Source organism: Temnothorax nylanderi, unplaced genomic scaffold (assembly GCF_030848795.1).
Source record: "Temnothorax nylanderi isolate EJ_2023f unplaced genomic scaffold, tnyl_v1.0 TNYL_tig0089_pilon, whole genome shotgun sequence".
Lineage (NCBI taxonomy): Eukaryota > Metazoa > Arthropoda > Insecta > Hymenoptera > Formicidae > Temnothorax > Temnothorax nylanderi.
In genome coordinates, this window is record NW_027249151.1 from 230,014 (window position 1) to 247,586 (window position 17,573).

The 17,573-nt window shown below is 42.5% G+C and overlaps 1 protein-coding gene across 3 annotated transcripts in view; it reads left to right on the forward strand.

The window, feature by feature from the left end:
- Smash (smallish) overlaps positions 1-17,434 on the forward strand; it is a 57,052-nt gene extending 39,618 nt beyond the window's left edge. Inside the window, exons 2-17 of one of the 3 annotated variants that reach the window (XM_071710387.1) lie at positions 1,816-1,964; positions 2,335-2,523; positions 2,888-3,175; positions 3,758-5,257; positions 5,599-6,498; positions 11,418-11,738; positions 11,822-12,049; positions 12,162-12,526; positions 12,719-13,103; positions 13,533-13,589; positions 14,090-14,418; positions 14,627-14,867; positions 15,131-15,330; positions 15,559-15,731; positions 15,796-15,960; positions 16,264-17,434. In XM_071710387.1, the coding sequence (XP_071566488.1) occupies positions 1,914-1,964; positions 2,335-2,523; positions 2,888-3,175; positions 3,758-5,257; positions 5,599-6,498; positions 11,418-11,738; positions 11,822-12,049; positions 12,162-12,526; positions 12,719-13,103; positions 13,533-13,589; positions 14,090-14,418; positions 14,627-14,867; positions 15,131-15,330; positions 15,559-15,731; positions 15,796-15,960; positions 16,264-16,286 (5,415 nt within the window). In that variant the 5' untranslated portion in view covers positions 1,816-1,913 and the 3' untranslated portion in view covers positions 16,287-17,434. The remainder of the gene's footprint in view (positions 1-1,815; positions 1,965-2,334; positions 2,524-2,887; positions 3,176-3,757; positions 5,258-5,598; positions 6,499-11,417; positions 11,739-11,821; positions 12,050-12,161; positions 12,527-12,718; positions 13,104-13,532; positions 13,590-14,089; positions 14,419-14,626; positions 14,868-15,130; positions 15,331-15,558; positions 15,732-15,795; positions 15,961-16,263) is intronic. The other 2 variants (XM_071710388.1, XM_071710390.1) reach the window with 2 other exon arrangements.
- The last annotated feature ends 139 nt before the right edge of the window (positions 17,435-17,573 follow it).

Sequence of the window (17,573 nt, forward strand, 5' to 3'; positions counted from 1 at the left end):
ATTTGTAATGTGGATTATATAGCATGCTTGATAATGAATGTTACGCATTCATCATATCCATTTAAATTGAATTACTTTTCTCACAAATGTTCTGTTCATTGCAACGATTTGATTTTTATTTTTGTTTTTACACAATCTATTTCGGAACGCTGATTTCAGCAGCAGTACTGTCAGTATTGTCAGCGCATTTCGGAAGACAGCTTATATATCATTATGTAAATGCTATTTTTGAATGTCGAAGTTTTTATTTATTGACGGAGAACGAACGAGAAAAATTATTTGTACAAACTTATGAAACTCTTGTTCCTAGAGCGACTGGAAAAACGCGATACCGTCACGACATGGCACTTAATGCTTTAATTGCGCATATTCTTCACGCGAGCGTCGATACTCACGCTCCATCGATCTTTAGCAAATTTAGTTCAGCGAGCGGAAATAATCGGATCGACTGCAGTGCAGTTCACCGCGGTCTTCGGATAAACTAAATAAGACTGCTGGAAAACGCAGACTGTCACGCGTGTTCGCGCACGAGCCAAGCAGCGACAGAAATATCCAGCCTTGACTTCCTCTTTTTCCTTTTTTTTTCTTGTTTTGTTTTTTCTCGTCAATTTCCTTCTTCGAAGACTGCATTCCGCGCCGTTCGCTCCAGAACTGCTTGCTGAAAGGATCATTTGCTCTCGGCGGAGTCTGCGCGCGAGCGATCTGGAGCGGACAGATCTGAGAAGCATCGCTGCTCGCCGACGCGTCGCGTCGTGTTGCTCGTCTCTGCGACGCGCGCGATTTGGTACACGCCAGTAGGCACGATCGTCTACCACGCCATTGAAATGATCGCGATGTCATAAGTGTCATAGGGATTCTATCGACTGGCGAGCGATGCAATCGGACGTATCGAAGTCTACGACCCCGGCGCGACATGCTCCGCCGTGGCGAACGAGCGGCAGCTATCAGCGAATGCATCTCGATGTGCCGTACCGTAGACATCCGCGAGGTCGGGAAAAATACGATTTGAATCGCTTCGAAGCGTCTTGAGATGGTTCCCCTTTAAAAATTGAAACTGAAGACGTTGACGAAGCGTCTTTTTAAAATGCTTTGTATATAGTTATTTTTATTGTAAATTGTTCAGGAGAGAGAGAACGATACAATTCTAAAATATCGTGGAAACTTCGGATAGAATTTCAAGAATTTATCTCTTTATTGCAAGTTTGTTTTAATTTTTGTTATGAGATGGAGGTGATACGTATTTTGGGAGGGAGCGCTTTCGGAAATAACACACGTGTAGCGGATATGACGCGTGAACGTAAACCGAATATGATAATATTTGTGCGCAGAGCGATAAATATTTTCGAGACTTCAAGGCGAACATCAGCTACAAATAAAAGTCTAAAACTAAAGCGAAATATATCTGTGATACAAAACGAATCGATTATTCGCATTATCAGCTATTTATTTTAGTTAGGGCCAAAGCACATAACATGGCGTAGCGATATACGGCGGTCGTAGTCCCCGACCTGACCGACAGATCAGGATACGCCAAAGCTTGTACGTTACTTACGTCCACGACTACGACTGTCATATGTGCTTTGGCCCTTATTCTAGTTATTCTAAAAGAATATCTCACCAAAACGAGCATCAAAATTGACTATAAGTTATATCGATGACTCTTTTTTATTATTTTTATCAGAATTTAAGTAATTTTGACTTCGTTAATCACATTTCGTTGAATATAAGACGATCGAGAGAGGCAGGCTTTATTATATATTTATTATCCAATCGCGTAAAGATTTTCTATTAATCTTTAGCACTTATTTTTAACAGGAACAGGACTTAGGATGGGCCGAGCCATGCGAACAGGTGTCGTTCAACATTGAAGAGGAGTATCTTAAAAAAGCGAGAGAAGCAGGGAAGCGCGAAGGATGCCTGCTTCGTCGCAAACCGCCGCATCCGAGCGGCGAAACGAAAGAGTGGTTAGTACCCGTTGCAAATGTTTTCTTTTGTCTCTCCAAAAGTGATTATGTTTAAAACGAGTTAAATACGCAAGTAATACGAATTAAAAGATAGATTTATAATGTCCGAGAAAGAGAATAAATTCTATAGGTTCAAGATTCTTTTTTTATTTTTTAAATTTAAATCTGCGTGATAACATTTCTAAACGCTTGTTTGTAGAGAACTGTCTACATACCATTCCACTTTAGTCTATACAAACCTTATGTGAGATTAGGATTATGACTTTTATCGTTATGTATATGTAGATATTATCGATGTGTGTGTTTGATAAAACATGAAATGTATAGGAGAAGAAATATGTCGCATATGATCTCTTTTATCTTTTCACAGCCGACGCACGAACCACCGAAATTAAAAACGACTTTAAAGACGCCTCCCAAACAAGCGACCAATCCTTTACAATTTGTCAAAGTCGGACCATGTTCGCTGTATCGAACCGCGCAGGAGCAACTACAGAAAGTCCAAGAGGTGAAGAAAATCAAACAGGAAGTCCGCGATGATCCTGAAGATTGGCAATCGGTGAGTAACTTCAAAAACATTGTTTTATTAATAAAAAGGAGAAGTATTCGGCACTTGATAGTCTTGACTTTAATTATATAATTTATTATTACAAAACGGATTATATTACAAAAACGTAATATACACCTTTTGTTTTATTAATCATTATTTTAAGATCATTAGTAATTAATTGAATTAAATATCAATATCGAAATTTATCTATTAAAATATCAATATCAATTTTCTTATTGAAGTTAACTAAATATCATATATCTTGATATATTATTACATATTTTATTTAGAAATTTATTTAAAAATTTATATCTAGAAGATTAGTGGGTTAGTGTAATTTTCTTAGTAATGAAAGGGGACATTCCGTCCGTAGAATTTGGATAACTGGAAGAGTAGCCGGAGGAAGCGGCAGGAACATATAATCGAGCGGGTGGTCGAGGTGAAGAAACTCGAGTTAGAGGAGCACGACCGTCAGCGTCGTCGGAATAAGACCTTCTCGGAGATGATGGAGGAGCGTGGTAACAGAGGCCGTAAGCTGAGCATCAGCCTAGCTATGTACAACGACGAGGACGCGAATGATCTCAGCGACCTCGGGATCGGTACCAGCAGCGGCAAGAGCTCGGTCAGCGGTGATACGCATGACGACACGCATAGTGTTCTGGTACGCATTTATTCAAACACATACGTGCATAATACGCACCTTGTGTCAACTCGTTTTATTGAGGAATAGTATTTCCGATTCCGTTAAATTTATTGACATAAATTCTACGGTCAGGAAAATTATTTTTTTTAATTCTTAATTTATTTATGAACACGTTTACATATTTTAAGCAAATCAATGAGATCTTGGTCATTGCATAAAATTTTAATTTGCATTTTATTGTTTTTTTCTTTATTATGAATTTATAAATGTATACGAGAGTATCAGCTAGTGAATTTAAAACTTACCGCCACATGGCAACGATCTCACCAAACCATATTAATCGCTTAGCCATGTCCGCTGTACGTTCTTACATTTGTTTATGTCATGTGTCACCTATAAACATTTATCTAGTCTTAAGTTACCCATCGCGCGATCAATAGTCATTTCTATATTAGATCGACAGGAAGAGAGTAACATTACAAGTTAAAACGCACCTTTTTCCTATGAAAAATCTTATAGATATCTATTCTTATAGATATCTATTCTCACGAAAATAGCTATTATTATTTAATAATATTACGCTCGCTCTTGAAATTTTAGAGCGACAGGGACAGCGAGATCGAGAAGAGCCATTCGGACGTCGATAACGCCACCGATGTGACCTCATCCTCAATGACGAGCATTGCAACGCTGACGACGATGGCGGCAACAATCACGACTACATCAGCAACAGCAACGATCGCATCAGCAACAACGGCGACGACAGTGGATACGGCGATGGCATCGACGACGACAACGACGACGTCTACCGCGAGAAAAATGTTCGGTGGTGCTTTTCATGACAATCTGAATCACAATCAGGAGTACGATTCCGGTACAACCGCGACAACGAGCTCGCCCGAACCGGAAGAATATACATACGAAGGCGCCATTCGCGGTTACGTGTCGAGAGTATCGCAAAACATACCGCGGAGATCCTTGACCGGGATCGACTCCAAGTTGGAGGCGGCAAAATCATCGATGAACGGTTCGAAGACGAACTTGAACGACGATAGTAGTAAGTCCCCGCTGTCGGTGGTAAAAGTGGATATATTGAAGCGACGCGAGGTATTCGAGAAGGCGTCGCAGAAGAGCAACGACAACAAGACGAACAATAGGCTGTCCGGTGACTTCACTGGCACGAAATCAATCAAAGAAAGACTGTCGAGTCTCGAGAGACAGAAGTACGAGACGGAGAATGGCGACAAGGCCGCCAACAAGACCCTCAACCGATTGTCCGGTGACATGAGCTCTATCCGGGAGAGGCTTACCCACTTGGAAAAGCAAGCTTCGGAGCGAGAGAGCAAGAGTTCCGTTCACCGTAAGCTCAGCACGGAGGATTTGGAGACGGTAAGGCCTCTCAGGGAGAGACTGTCCACTCTGGAGAAGTACAGCAGCAGCGACGAGTCCTCGGTGCCGACTACGACGAATGAGTCACGCTCGCACAACGGCGAGCTCACCGCCAGGACAATTAAGGATCGTCTTAGCGCACTGGACGCCGCTAGGGGCAAGGACACGACGGATAAACGGGGGCCCGCACACGTCGGCAAGCATCCACTCTGTTTTCGTGATCAGGAGAGCAGAGTTGACACGTCGACGCCCAGCGAGAGGAGCTCGTCGCCTGACTCGGAGTACCGCGTACCGCGAGCCGTCTTCCACAGAAGTCTGGACTCCCTAGACGCGGACGCGTCCAGCGGCCCGGATACCTTCGAGCGCGTGCAAAGCCTCGAGGAGCTCGATTACGGACGACAATATCCCGCTTCGTCGTCATCCGCGGAACTCCTGAATGACACGGACCGCGAGGACTCGGGTATCCATACCGCGGACGTAAGTTGCTCGGTCAGCCAAGCAGACGAGCCGATCGATGAGGAGATCGTGCAGCACACCGGCGGCGCGATCGTCGAACGACGAGAAGTCATCGTCGAGGAGCGAGTCAAGCCTACGTCCGTCATCCAGGAAGACGCATCGACGTCGAGTACGATAGTAGAAATGCCGAACGACACCACGACGGCTACGCACTCACAGTTCACCAGCCACCGGGAGACAGTAGCAGTGAACAAGGTAAGGGAAATATTGTGGTGCTTTTGATATCTCAATTCAAATCCAAGAGTCCCATATTCGAAGAGGAAAAATTCGTGTTTTCGTGACGATTTTTATTTTACACCTCCAAGATGTAGGCATGGCAATTTAAACAGAATTTTTACATATTTTTAATTGATACCCCATATTCTAGAAAAACATAATTCCATTACTAGCTGCATTTTTTCTGATACGTCTATTCTATACTTGAAAAATCAGGCATTGAAGCGCTGTTTCTGTCTTACTATCCTTTGTTCAACTCCTTTTCTTCTTTCTGGTTATGGGGTAACTATATATCAGGTTGTAACTGTTTGATTCTGTAGGGTACTGCTGACACCTCTGGGGAACTATCGACTAACAAATCACAGTCGCAAGCGCGCGTAGATACCGTTACTAATTCTAATACACTTCGTTCGCATACTTCCGTACTTCGCGCGATCACCACCCACCCGAGTCCCAAAATACCTCCGCGAGAAACCACGATCCCCGAAAGCCTTTCGAAACCGCGAACATTCGGCAAAGACGCGGCCGAGTTCAAGACAGATTCCGAGCCGAGTCCCAACGAGTCCATAGTATCGGCCAGCCTGAAGCTCTCCATCGAGCAAGCGAGACCGAAATTCGTCGGCCAAGCGAAACGGCAGAACTTGTCCAAGGAACACCTCTCCAATCTCCCTCAGCCGTGTTCGGACACCATCCCCGTCGCGGAAACGTACCAATTGTCATTTCCCTCCATCAGAACGACGACGATCCCGACCAGTCTCTCTCTCGAGGCCAGTCCGGTTTCCAAGCCCGCTTCATGCCGCACCACGTCCAAGATTCCCACCCCTCTTCCTCGCAAAACCGCCAAATCCTCGCCGACGAGTCCCGACTCTGTCTTGACCTCGTCCGCTTCCAAAACTTCGCCCTCGAAGGCGCACGGCGCGAATAACAAGCCCACGACGAGTCAGTCTCCCTGCCCGATTCGGAGAACGTCCGAGACGGCGACCGTCGAGATCCCCTCGCCCGTGTCCCCGCAAGCGAGTTCAGCGGAACTTCCGCCCTCACCCTCGTCGAGATTCGCCCCAGGGAGCGCGCGACGCCACGAGGAAGCGCTACCGTCTGCGGAACGACGTCGCACCGTGGTGGAGGTGTGCGAGAAGGTGGTGGTTCCTCAGGGCAAGGCGCCCACGACGCCGCCGGTGACGCCGTTCATCACGGTGAACCGGACAGCCCCCGTCGCCGAGGTTAGAAGCGAAGCTCAGCAAGCCGGCAACGCCTCGAAAAATTCCTAAAAGACGCGAGGACCATCTTTCCCCGACAATAACAACCGCACACTGTCCTCCGCTTTTGGTCAGCCGCTAGACAAGCCGTGCTAGATCTCTGATGTATGTAGAGCCACCGTCTCATCGGGCGTGTGGAAAACGCGAGGGTGTGTCGAGGGTGTGAAACGCTGAGAGAACGAGGGTACCAGGAGCAACTCCGTCTCGTCGCTTCGACCTTAGCCGCGTGCCAACTGCGTTGTCTATCAGCCGGACCGGGTCGAACGGGTTGTACGACTCTTCTCCGCTTAACGTTTACACTTTCGCGAAGGTCAGCCGGGTTCCGCTCCCAGTTCTTATTCGAAGACTCGAGGGAGGCTCCTTCGAGGGAGGGATTATTATCTTTATAAGGGATTTAGCGTTAACGAGCGCGCGAATCGCTGTCGTCTCCACGCTCATCGAGCGCGAAGTTACGTGAATCTAAACTACGTACAACCATCCGCTAGTCATGTAAATAGGCGCGACGCAGGTGCGAAGCTATAAGATAATCTCCGGTTACGATATGTAGACTTTAGATCGGATTATATGCGGAAACTCTACCGTGAAACTGCCGTTACGCGTTAGTACGGCGCGACTTGTAATAGAGTTCACAATTGCGGTATTACCGATGTCCGCGACATAAAAGCGGACAGGGCAGCCTAAGCGCTATCGAATATATGCAATATACGCCGTTTAAGAAAGACGTAACGGCCGATCTCGGCATTAATTGACTTTAATCGGCAGTTTAACTCTATCCCCTTCGCGATTGCGCTTCGCGAGAGCGAGCGTACGGTCGAACTGGTTGATTAAAGTTCACCGCCGATATCGACCGTAAGCGGGAATAAACTATTGTGATAACACGTTCGATCGCTCCTCATCTTAATTACGATATTAAGTCGAGCACGTTAATTAAAATATCGGCGATATTACCGGGACCGTTTCTCTCTCCGAGGAGAAACGCTCGGATAATTTCGCTTGCGACGCTCTGTAGCGAACTTTAAAAGTATACTCGCCGACACTTGACGCGTGATTATGACTAATTGTCATGGAACTAATTGTCATATAAGCGGTCGACCGAGAGAGAACGAACAACGATGAAATATAAGATACACTGGCCAACGAAACCCTGCCGTGTCGTATTATTTTCTCACGCATTCACGTGGATTTTATCTCGCAGAATAGCAAAGTTTTTTTTCTTGCTGTCTAACTTATTTTTTCTTTAATTTTATTATTTGCTTTTTGTCACATTAATTATCGTCGAAGAAAAATCAATTCTGTATCAGTTGAAAGAATTTGCGCCCGCAGATTTCAATTCATTTTTTTTGTCATTTATTTCATCAAATTAATTTGTAGCGACATGTAAATCGTGAATTTTGACGAAGCGAGAGATCCGTTAAATAATGCAAACAACTTGTCGACGCAAATCTTGGCGCGGTTCATCTCCACGGTTAATAGGGCGCATAAATACGCTCTTTTAATAAACGGCCATGCGTTCAAAGTACGATGGACATATCGGCCGCGTGACGCGCGGTGTCGAGGGTCAATCGCGGTGACAGTTAATTACTAATAAAGAACCGACCGCGCCGACCGTAAAAAAAAGAGCAGCCATGCGAGCCACGTCGCCGTCCAACGATATTTCCATCAACGGTTTGTCGCTCGTTTTGTCGGGGCGCGCGATCCGCTTTCTTTCCACGCGTCTCTCGATCCTCCGATACACCGAAGAGGTAAGACGTCATGTACTCTTGATTGCTTCGAGCAAGCAGTCGATTTGCTTGAGCTGTGTGTTAGCCCCCCCGTGTGGGACACCGTGTCGAGACGAACGGCTTCTTTTTCTTTTCTTTTGTTCAGTAGACTCCCAGAACGAATGGCAATTTCACGAAGACACGCATGTCTGTACGGATAATAGACCCCGTTCGGGTTCAGGGCCTACCTTCGGAAGTTCTCCACGCGAAATATATTCCGATATTTCTGTGTCTTAATAGCAACGTTAGAGATGTGCGAACTATTCGAATACGAATCGAATCGGGTTCGGAGAATCGGTTCTGCTTCGAATTCGAATTTCTTTCGAAAAAGAATTTATATTATACTTATAATTAATATTATTTTTCCACGTCAAAATATTCTCTTATTATCTACGTGTTATAATTCAATCTAATAATTATTATATTGTTAATTGAAAATTATATTTCAACGATTCGATTTGATTCGAATTCGAGGAAGATAATGAAATTCTTCTATTCGATTCGATTCGACATAAAAAATCCTTGATTCGCACATCTCTAAGCAACAGCAAGGAATAGCAAGAGAGAGAAAAGAGACATTAGCGTGTTGAAACAGTAATCGAAAGTCATCTCTCTATTCTAGTATTCTCTAAAGGAACGGCTTGAGCAATCTGAAATAAAGATAAAAATAATGTTGAGGTCATATCACTGATAGTATCTGCCTCGTTTATAATGCGTTGGCACTCATCAGAATTTTAGGCACGCGCCTAATTTGTCGATGAACGGTGGATAAGGTGGGCCCTGATCGAATTCTTTCCTTATCAGTCTCATTTAGAGTCTCACAAATACATTTAGATTGTATTTAATTGGTGAATTCCATATCGCGTCGCACCTGCACTCCATCGGAGAACTTGTGCCTCGATAGCGGAGGCTAGATATCCCTCTTATCTCTCTTTCTTTCTCTCTCTCTCTCTCTCTCTCTCTCCCTCGATCGCCGAAAGACACTTTATTGCGCCGTGTGCGCGAGCACAGCCGGCTTTTAATCAGTCCGACAGCACCTGACATCACGGTGATCTAGTAGTTGGGCGATTTTCGAGGCGTGTGCACGATCCGCTTGCAACTTGAGAAAGTGAACGTAGCTTTTCCCTTTCCCGTGTGCTCGTCACCCGCATGCGAATTTCCGAGTATGACTCGTGAGGTAAGAGGTACTACCGAACGGTTGAGCGTGTGTGTGTGTCTGTGTGTGTGTGTGTGTGTGTGTGTGTGTGTGTGTGTGTGTGTGTGTGTGTGTGTGTGTTTTTGTGTTTTTGTGTGGGTGAGCGTGTGTGTGTGTCTGTGTGTGTGTGTGTGTGTGTGTGTGTGTGTGTGTGTGTGTGTGTGTGTGTAAAGTGAGTCTTTTTTAATTTTGCCGTGTAGTGTTTGAAGAGATCGCGTGATCGAGTTGCTTCGATCGACTTGGCACTTGTAGTCTTTCCTCGACAGCCTAAGAACGCTCAATTCGCTTTTGAAAGTGAACGAGAAAAAGTGCTGAATAAGCTACTAGCTTATAGTGTTATCTGTACATAGAAATGCAACAATTTTTTAAAAATTGTTCTGCTTTGAGAAACGGAGTGGAAATGAGAAGAGTCGCGGGGAATTAGATTTGTTCTGAACTGATATATTAATGTTTGATTGGTTTTGATTTCTACGCAATTATTCTGTGTTCAATTCGATTAAAATTGATCCGACGTTTCTCTCATTTCAGACGCGTTTAATCGCATTTTTATTCTTTATTCGCACCTCTGAAGCTTCTTTCTTTTCAATCGCTTACAATCTTATAATGCTTTATAATTCCTTTTAATTTTTAAAAAGGGCGTCACACAAGTGCATGGAAGACATTCACACCATTTTGATACACGATTAACGGAGCTTCTTATCCGACGATGCTTTACTGATCACACATCGCCGCATCCAACAAATTATTTTTTTGCAATATTCCACGTTAAAGTATTCCACAAAACAACGCCATGCGAAGATTTTGCAATAATCTGCATTCAATAATTAAGATTACGCGAAGTAATATGTTCCTTTCCACGAGTATTCGAAGAATCCGCTAGACGAAACGGTTGTGTGCGAGAGAATACAAGGGATCTCGATCGTAAATTGTCGTTATTCGGGTCATCGCCCAAAATCAGTGCTCCTCGAGTTCGCGTCGATTGATATCGCAATGTCGAGCCTCGGTACGTTTTCATAAAGGCGCGTCAAATCGCGGAGAAAAGCGCACGTGATTGCGGAGACTCATCGGGACGTGTAACATTACGCAACGTGCGTCGACCTGGTAAAATGCGCCCGCGTATTCCCACAGCAGGAATTTCACATCTGGTACGCGCGAGACATTCTCCCGACGGTTTTTTTTTTCTTTTCGCGCAACCGCTATACGTGCTGGGAAAATATGCCGATCACAATTGTCAGTGAAATACGGCGTCGAAGTGCATTATATTATGTCATTTAACGATTGCGTCATCCGCGAACGCGGATGCACGAGCCTCAAATATCTCGAAGAGCATAATCGCAACTTGAAAGCGTCGCAATACGATTACTTGTCGTTAGAATTTTTTTTTAAAGTGATCTCGCAGTTATCGCGCGTTAACTAACGAGCTCTCTGACGCTCTCTCGCTTTCGTACATAGCCGCTAAAGTTGATATATATTACGAAACATTTTTCCAGGCACTTCTCAAATAATCGGGTTAATTAGGATAATTAGAAACCGAGAGGCGAGTCGCGATATTTTTCAATTATACAATTTAATCGTCGTAATGTCGCAGTGTCACATTTATCCTCGCGTCACGATTATCCTAATTACGTAATTAATTAGTATCAAAAAACATACATTTTTTTTACATATCCTTAGGACGTTAATTAGCCCGTCGAGAGATACGTTTGTATCCTTGAGCACTAATGAGCGCGGTCGGGATACCGAAGGAAGACGATTTTGTCCTTTTAATCAGAATTCATCCGTCTCCGATCTTCGCGGATTTGAGAAACGCTATTCCGAACCATCATCATCCGTCGATTTGCATAGAATGTAGCGTTGCAAAATCTTGGCACACGGCGCGCGATACTGCATTTTACATGCCTCGGCTACACCACGACTCGTCCCCTCAGGAACGGATCGTTATCGAGAAAGCGGACCAAGAGGAGGAGACGGCCGCCGCTGCGAATCGCCCGGCGGCTCCCGCAGTCGAGCACAAGCAGCAGGAAACGACGGAGACGTCGACGAGCGTCGGGATGCCCGCCGCCGCTGTCGTCACCATGAAGAAGTGCGACGTCGACGTCGACGTGCACGACGCGCCTAACGCTACGGTCGCCACGCCGACCGCCGACCATCCGCTGGAACGACCGACGAACCTGAGCTTAGCCAAGCAGGAAGTTGGTTTGGTCGACGCGCTGAACATCCCGAGTCCAGCCTCGCCGATTTCCAAACAAGTTAGTTACAAAATCACATTGATCTCTTTTGCACAATGTAGAATTTCATGGGACAATTCATAGACATTCTTTGTTATTTATAGATTCTACCGCTAACTCTGTCCAACGACGAGGAGATAATCGCCGATCAACCTTTCCTTCTGAGTCCGCCGACGAGCGTGGAACCCCCGAAGGAGAAACCACCGCCGCCTCCGGTGGACATCAGCGATGATGAGAATCCTGCTCCGGAGCCGCTCAAGAGATTAAACTCCACTCGCAGAATAAAGAAAGAGCTGCGCACGAGACGCTCGGATTTCCTCGGTATTGAAGGGGTAAGCGCGAAAATCCATCTACTATAGTTTCTACTCGTCTCAGTTGCTTAAAAAATAATCGATTTAACTAACAGATTTATACGAGCGTTCTCGACGTCGATTTTGTTAATAGCAGGTCAACGACGACGATCTCGAACCTGAGTTGACGCTGACGAAACCACCGGACATGGCGGCGATTCTTGCCGAGGAGAGACGCATCGAACAACTCCATCGTCGCTCGTACGATACCGACAGTAACTACGAGCAAGATTCGAGCCACGAGAGAGATTCCGGGGTGGAATTAGGACACGTCGAGGACTGGGCGAAACAGCCTGTTAGCCCCGACATGTCGCAGCACAGCAGACAGAGCAGCGAGCCTTTCGGCGCCAGTGTGACTTCCTCCGAGGAGGACGAAATCACGAAAAAGGAGCGGGAGATCATCGAGGTCCTCGAGAAGGAGGAACAGTGGCGATATGGCGATAATCGCGAATATAATAGGTACGAATAAATTATCAGGCATGCAATTGTTTGCTATTCCTTTTGCGAATAAATGTTCAAAAGAGATATATCTCTTTAAAAAATATATCTAAAAGATCTTGAGCTTTTCAAATATCTGTTTTATTTGTTAAAAGAACGCTAGATTTATATTGAAGACGGATAAATCATCAAATACATTGTTTGATGCCATAGTGACTTAGGGGAGAGACTTGCTCACAAACTGCGTGAACTCGAGGAAGAGAAGATGCAGCTGGAGAGGGAGGCGATATTGCGCTGCAATGAGGACGCGTTTCGCAAGAGGGACGACAACGCACGTAAGCAGGAAGATGCTTCCTCACACGAGCAACCGCAACAGCAACACGATGAGACAGCGAAACAGCGGGAGATCCAGACGCGAACGACGAAGGAGGAAGCGAAGTACGTCGGAGACAAGCGAAAGGACGAGGAGCTTGAGACGCAGTCGGAACAACTGAGGATGCAGAACGAGATCGAGGAGAAAGAGCGGCGAGTCGCTGATGCGTGTCGCAAGGAGGAGATGCGCATCCGAACGATGGAAAGTCAAATTCGCGAGCAAGAGGTAAGGCAAATCTTTCGGTTTTACATTCTTCGAACGCGAGACTAACGAGGAAAAAGAGGCTGATTTTATAAGTAGATAGTGAATTTATAGAACGAGGTACCTATTATCTTCCGAGTATATTCTTTCTATGACATTTCTGCCAATCGTTTTTGTTTTCCCCGGGGAAACTTGAAACTGTGCACAAATTTCTTCTAGCCGAGGCACGCATTTTTAACCGATAGCTTGGAAATATTATCCTTGGGGCAATGTTATCTTGATTCTCGTCAATGTCTCTATCCGATCGTATTACTTTTATTTATATATTGAGAAATTGCACGGTAGTTATTATTTCAACATTGCCCGAAGGATTCGATCGGTTCAGTAGTATGGTGCAAATCAAGTATATAGCGTAGTGTAAATATTGATAGAGGGATTGCTAATTATTCGCAGAGCAAGGCATTGGTCGGTGCTGGGTTGAGCAACAACGAAGATGAATTCCCTTCCGGGGTAAGACAACAGTTGTCTTCACCACTGTTTTAGTCGCTTGTTTGCACGGAACTTTTACATATATAAATATTCGTATAGGAATTCTGTGCATCCCTTTATTACTATCCCTTTTAAATTTCTTTTAGACATTTCAACTAATCTCAGCTTAATTCGATATGATCTCTTTGAATATGTTAATAATATGTTAAACTCACGCGAATAGATTACTCACATAAGAGACGTATTTAATTTTTTATTGTTATATTTGCTAAAACGTATAAGTTCTATCGTGAAGGTAACAAATAAAAATTAAAAATGGTTTGAGCTAAATGTATTTATTTATGAATTTCGAAAATATCTAGATTTTTTGCTGTTTTAATAATAATTGCTTTTATTTAAGAAAAAATAACTAGAATTAACGCGATAGAAACATTCATGTTTAGTATTTTAAACGTGCATGTGAAGAGATGATAAATGCAATCGTAAAGATATATTATATTATATATTATCCTTTTTTTTAGGAAGTGCTACGAGTAGAAAGGGAACTTCTGCAATTGGAGCAGGAAGAATTAAAGAGACAACGCAATAATTTGGCCTATCGCGAGCAGAAGCAGCTTAGGTTGGCAGAACAGTTACAAGAACATTGGAAATCCTTACAAGATGTCGCGCAGAATTCTGTTAAAAACACGCAACAATACAAATATCACACCCCGCCCGCAGTAAATTACAGATCTTCGATGCCAAACTTGCAATTTCAAGACGCGCCAAGAAGGAGACCACCACCACCACCACCGATTCCACTTTCCAAACCACGTATGCTAGATCAGAGACAAAGAGATGTTACAATCAGGTAAATACGATAATAAATCATATTATACACTCTAATACCTATTATTATATTAAATTTCCCTGAACTATATAATAAGTGTTAATTAAATTTATATCTAAATTAAAATAAAATCTTTTTATATGACAATAATAAGACGAATTATCGGGTAAGACGGAACGACATGGTAATTAGTATTATTAAATTTCTTTATTTAATTGGGAATGTGTAGGAATAGCCGTATACCATCCGCGGATTCAATTCCCCAACAAGTAGACGCGTCGATTCGAGAGAGCGCATCGACAACAACACTTGGGAATCACACTGGTCAACAAATGTCCAGGCAGACCTTACAGGCATTAAGTGCAGTACCGCGTCCACGAATTGTTCAAGGTGATCAATGGGTCCAGCGAAGAAAGAGTGACGTGCCCAGAGGTGCTCACGATGTGAACTATCAACATTGGCTTATTCAAGTGCGTATTAGAATTATTTCTATTAATTGGCATATAAATATTATTTTCTCTTATAATCCTTTTAAAGACATGTTAAATCTATTACCAAAAGTTTATTGAAAACTAAATAATTTATTATTTTTGAAATAAGATTTTATTTTTATTAATTTTTTTTAAGATTAATTTAATTTTTCAGTTATTTTAATTTTTATCAAATATTCAGTTATTCTATTAAATTTCTAATAAAATCAAATGCTTGTCTTATCTCAACTGTTTCTCGACAGGAAGCGGAACAAAGGAGGATTAATGAGAGAAACCAACGATCACCGGCGCGAAAATCTCAACCGCATGTAACTGGCACTTCCGTACCATATAACGCTCCAATTCGGACAGATAGCAAACCGCTACCCGATTCTATCATACAAACTCTAACACAAAGGGTACAGAATAAAACGCAGGAGAAACCTCTTTTAACAAGGCGAAGGTACATTTAATTAATATTCGGCAATTTACAAAAAAAAATTATTTTACAAACTATCTATGTTATAATATACTATAAATTGATACTTATTTTTCAGTAATAATACATAAAGAAACAAAATTTTTTAATAACCAAAAATATATATTCTCTAATTTTTTATTTATATTTGAACTTTCATCTAGACTTTCTTTTCAAAATCTTTATAATTTATGGAAATTTTCTTCTTTTCAGGCCGGAGCAAGTTCTCAATCAAGAACATTTGACGGTGCAACATCAATCGCCACAATACACACTGCAGTCTCAAAAGACACAACACACGCCAATCGCGAATAACAACGGGAATCAGGAAAAAATGCTGAGCGTGAGCGGAAAGAAGAAGTGTTCGCATTGCGGAGAAGAATTAGGTAATCTAATAGGCTAAAATTAAAACGTTCTTTCATCGTTATAAATATCCTTGCGATCCCTTAGGTCGAGGCGCCGCGATGATAATCGAGAGTCTACGATTGTTTTATCATATGGAATGCTTCAAGTGTTGCGTGTGCCACGTGCGTCTTGGCGATGGATTGATGGGAACGGACGTGCGTGTCCGAAATCATAAGCTCCACTGCCATAACTGCTACTCCAGTGACGACGGTACAAACATTTAATTTTTACTTAAATCGTTAAATATAATTGTACGATATCGAGCGCGTTTTAATTCTGAGAATATTCGATAAAATACACATTGCCCTCGAAACAACGAAAGAAAGAACGTCTTGAAAATCTCACGTAAAGGTAATTGCTAATATAAAATATATAAATATACAATGTTTATTACATTAAAAGTTTTATATTATAAAAACATAAAAACAATTATTAATGCGATTGTGAACGTACAAATATGCGTCTCGGAAAAATATCCTCATCTGCGAATTTACATTGCTGTCGAATTTTCAGGTGTCAAGTTCAGTTGTGTGTAGAAGCCTGTGGCGGTTAACGGAATTAACGCTGATCAACTTGATTGTAATATTTTTCGACTATATCTTGAGATCTTCATAATCGACCGTTTAGTTACCCTTATTTAAAAGTGTCATGTCGACACACGACATAAAATGAAATCCGTAAACATGATTTTTTGACAGGTCAAATAAGAAGAGGAAACGTTATCACTGTCCGTCGCGCGGTATATTATTTTCTGTATTTTTTATTCAAGGTAGTGAGTTCACATATGTATGCAATACTGTTACTACCAACTAACACGAATCATACGCGAAGGATGTATATAAGATGTATTTATATGTAATTAGTATAGTGATAAGAAATCATAATTGTTGAGATGGTTTAATTGTGGAATGTAACTGGCGTCACTTTACTGACGCTGTATATTTTTGTAATATAGTTCTCGTACTATTTATACCAGGTATATCTATTTTACAACGGTTAAGTATAACAAAATGCGCGCGACTGTTTTTCTCAAGCGAAGTCTTCGATTTCTTTTTCGATCTTTTTTTTTCTTTGGAAGCGAGAATAGCGTGAGGTTGAGGTCTCCGCCGAGATAATCAAACTTTGCTCGCTTTGCGGCGTGGCCGATAGTTACGAACAGTAGCGGATCTAGCAATATACTAACGTAGTTCAAGCTTCAGGAAAATATCGAGAGACTCCTGACCACGGTTGTATATACAACCGTGCTCCTGACGGACAGATGTGTGCCAATATCACTTTTTGACTTAAAGTTTTTATTTTGTTTTCTTATAAACTTTAAAAATTTATTTTGTCAAATGTCGATCGAGATAAGGTCTATGTTAATTATATTTTTTATGTGTATTCTTATTTCTAAAATATGACTTTTGACGTAAGTATTCCTTATGTTAATTAAATTACGCCTACAGATCGAGCTCTTTTTAAAAGACACCCGTAGGAATATTAGTTTTAAATCCGGCAAGAACGTAGATCCGCTATTGCGAATCAAAATGCAATTCGTATCGATACTTCCGCACGCGAGTCTCTCAATCGCTTCCCGCAATTGTGTCGAAGACGTGGTTACATTGTGAAATATTGTAACATACGCGTCTCGTGTTATTAACGTAATTTTATATTATCGAAGAGAATAAATATAAAACAAATATGGGATCGCTGTTCTGTAAAAACACTTTTCCTACCTGTTCTATGAACTTTTCCCTCAAGCGAATCGTAAAATAGCCGATATTTTATTGAAATTCAAATTGTAGTGACTTTATCTAAAATAAACAGAGACGTATACAATAGAC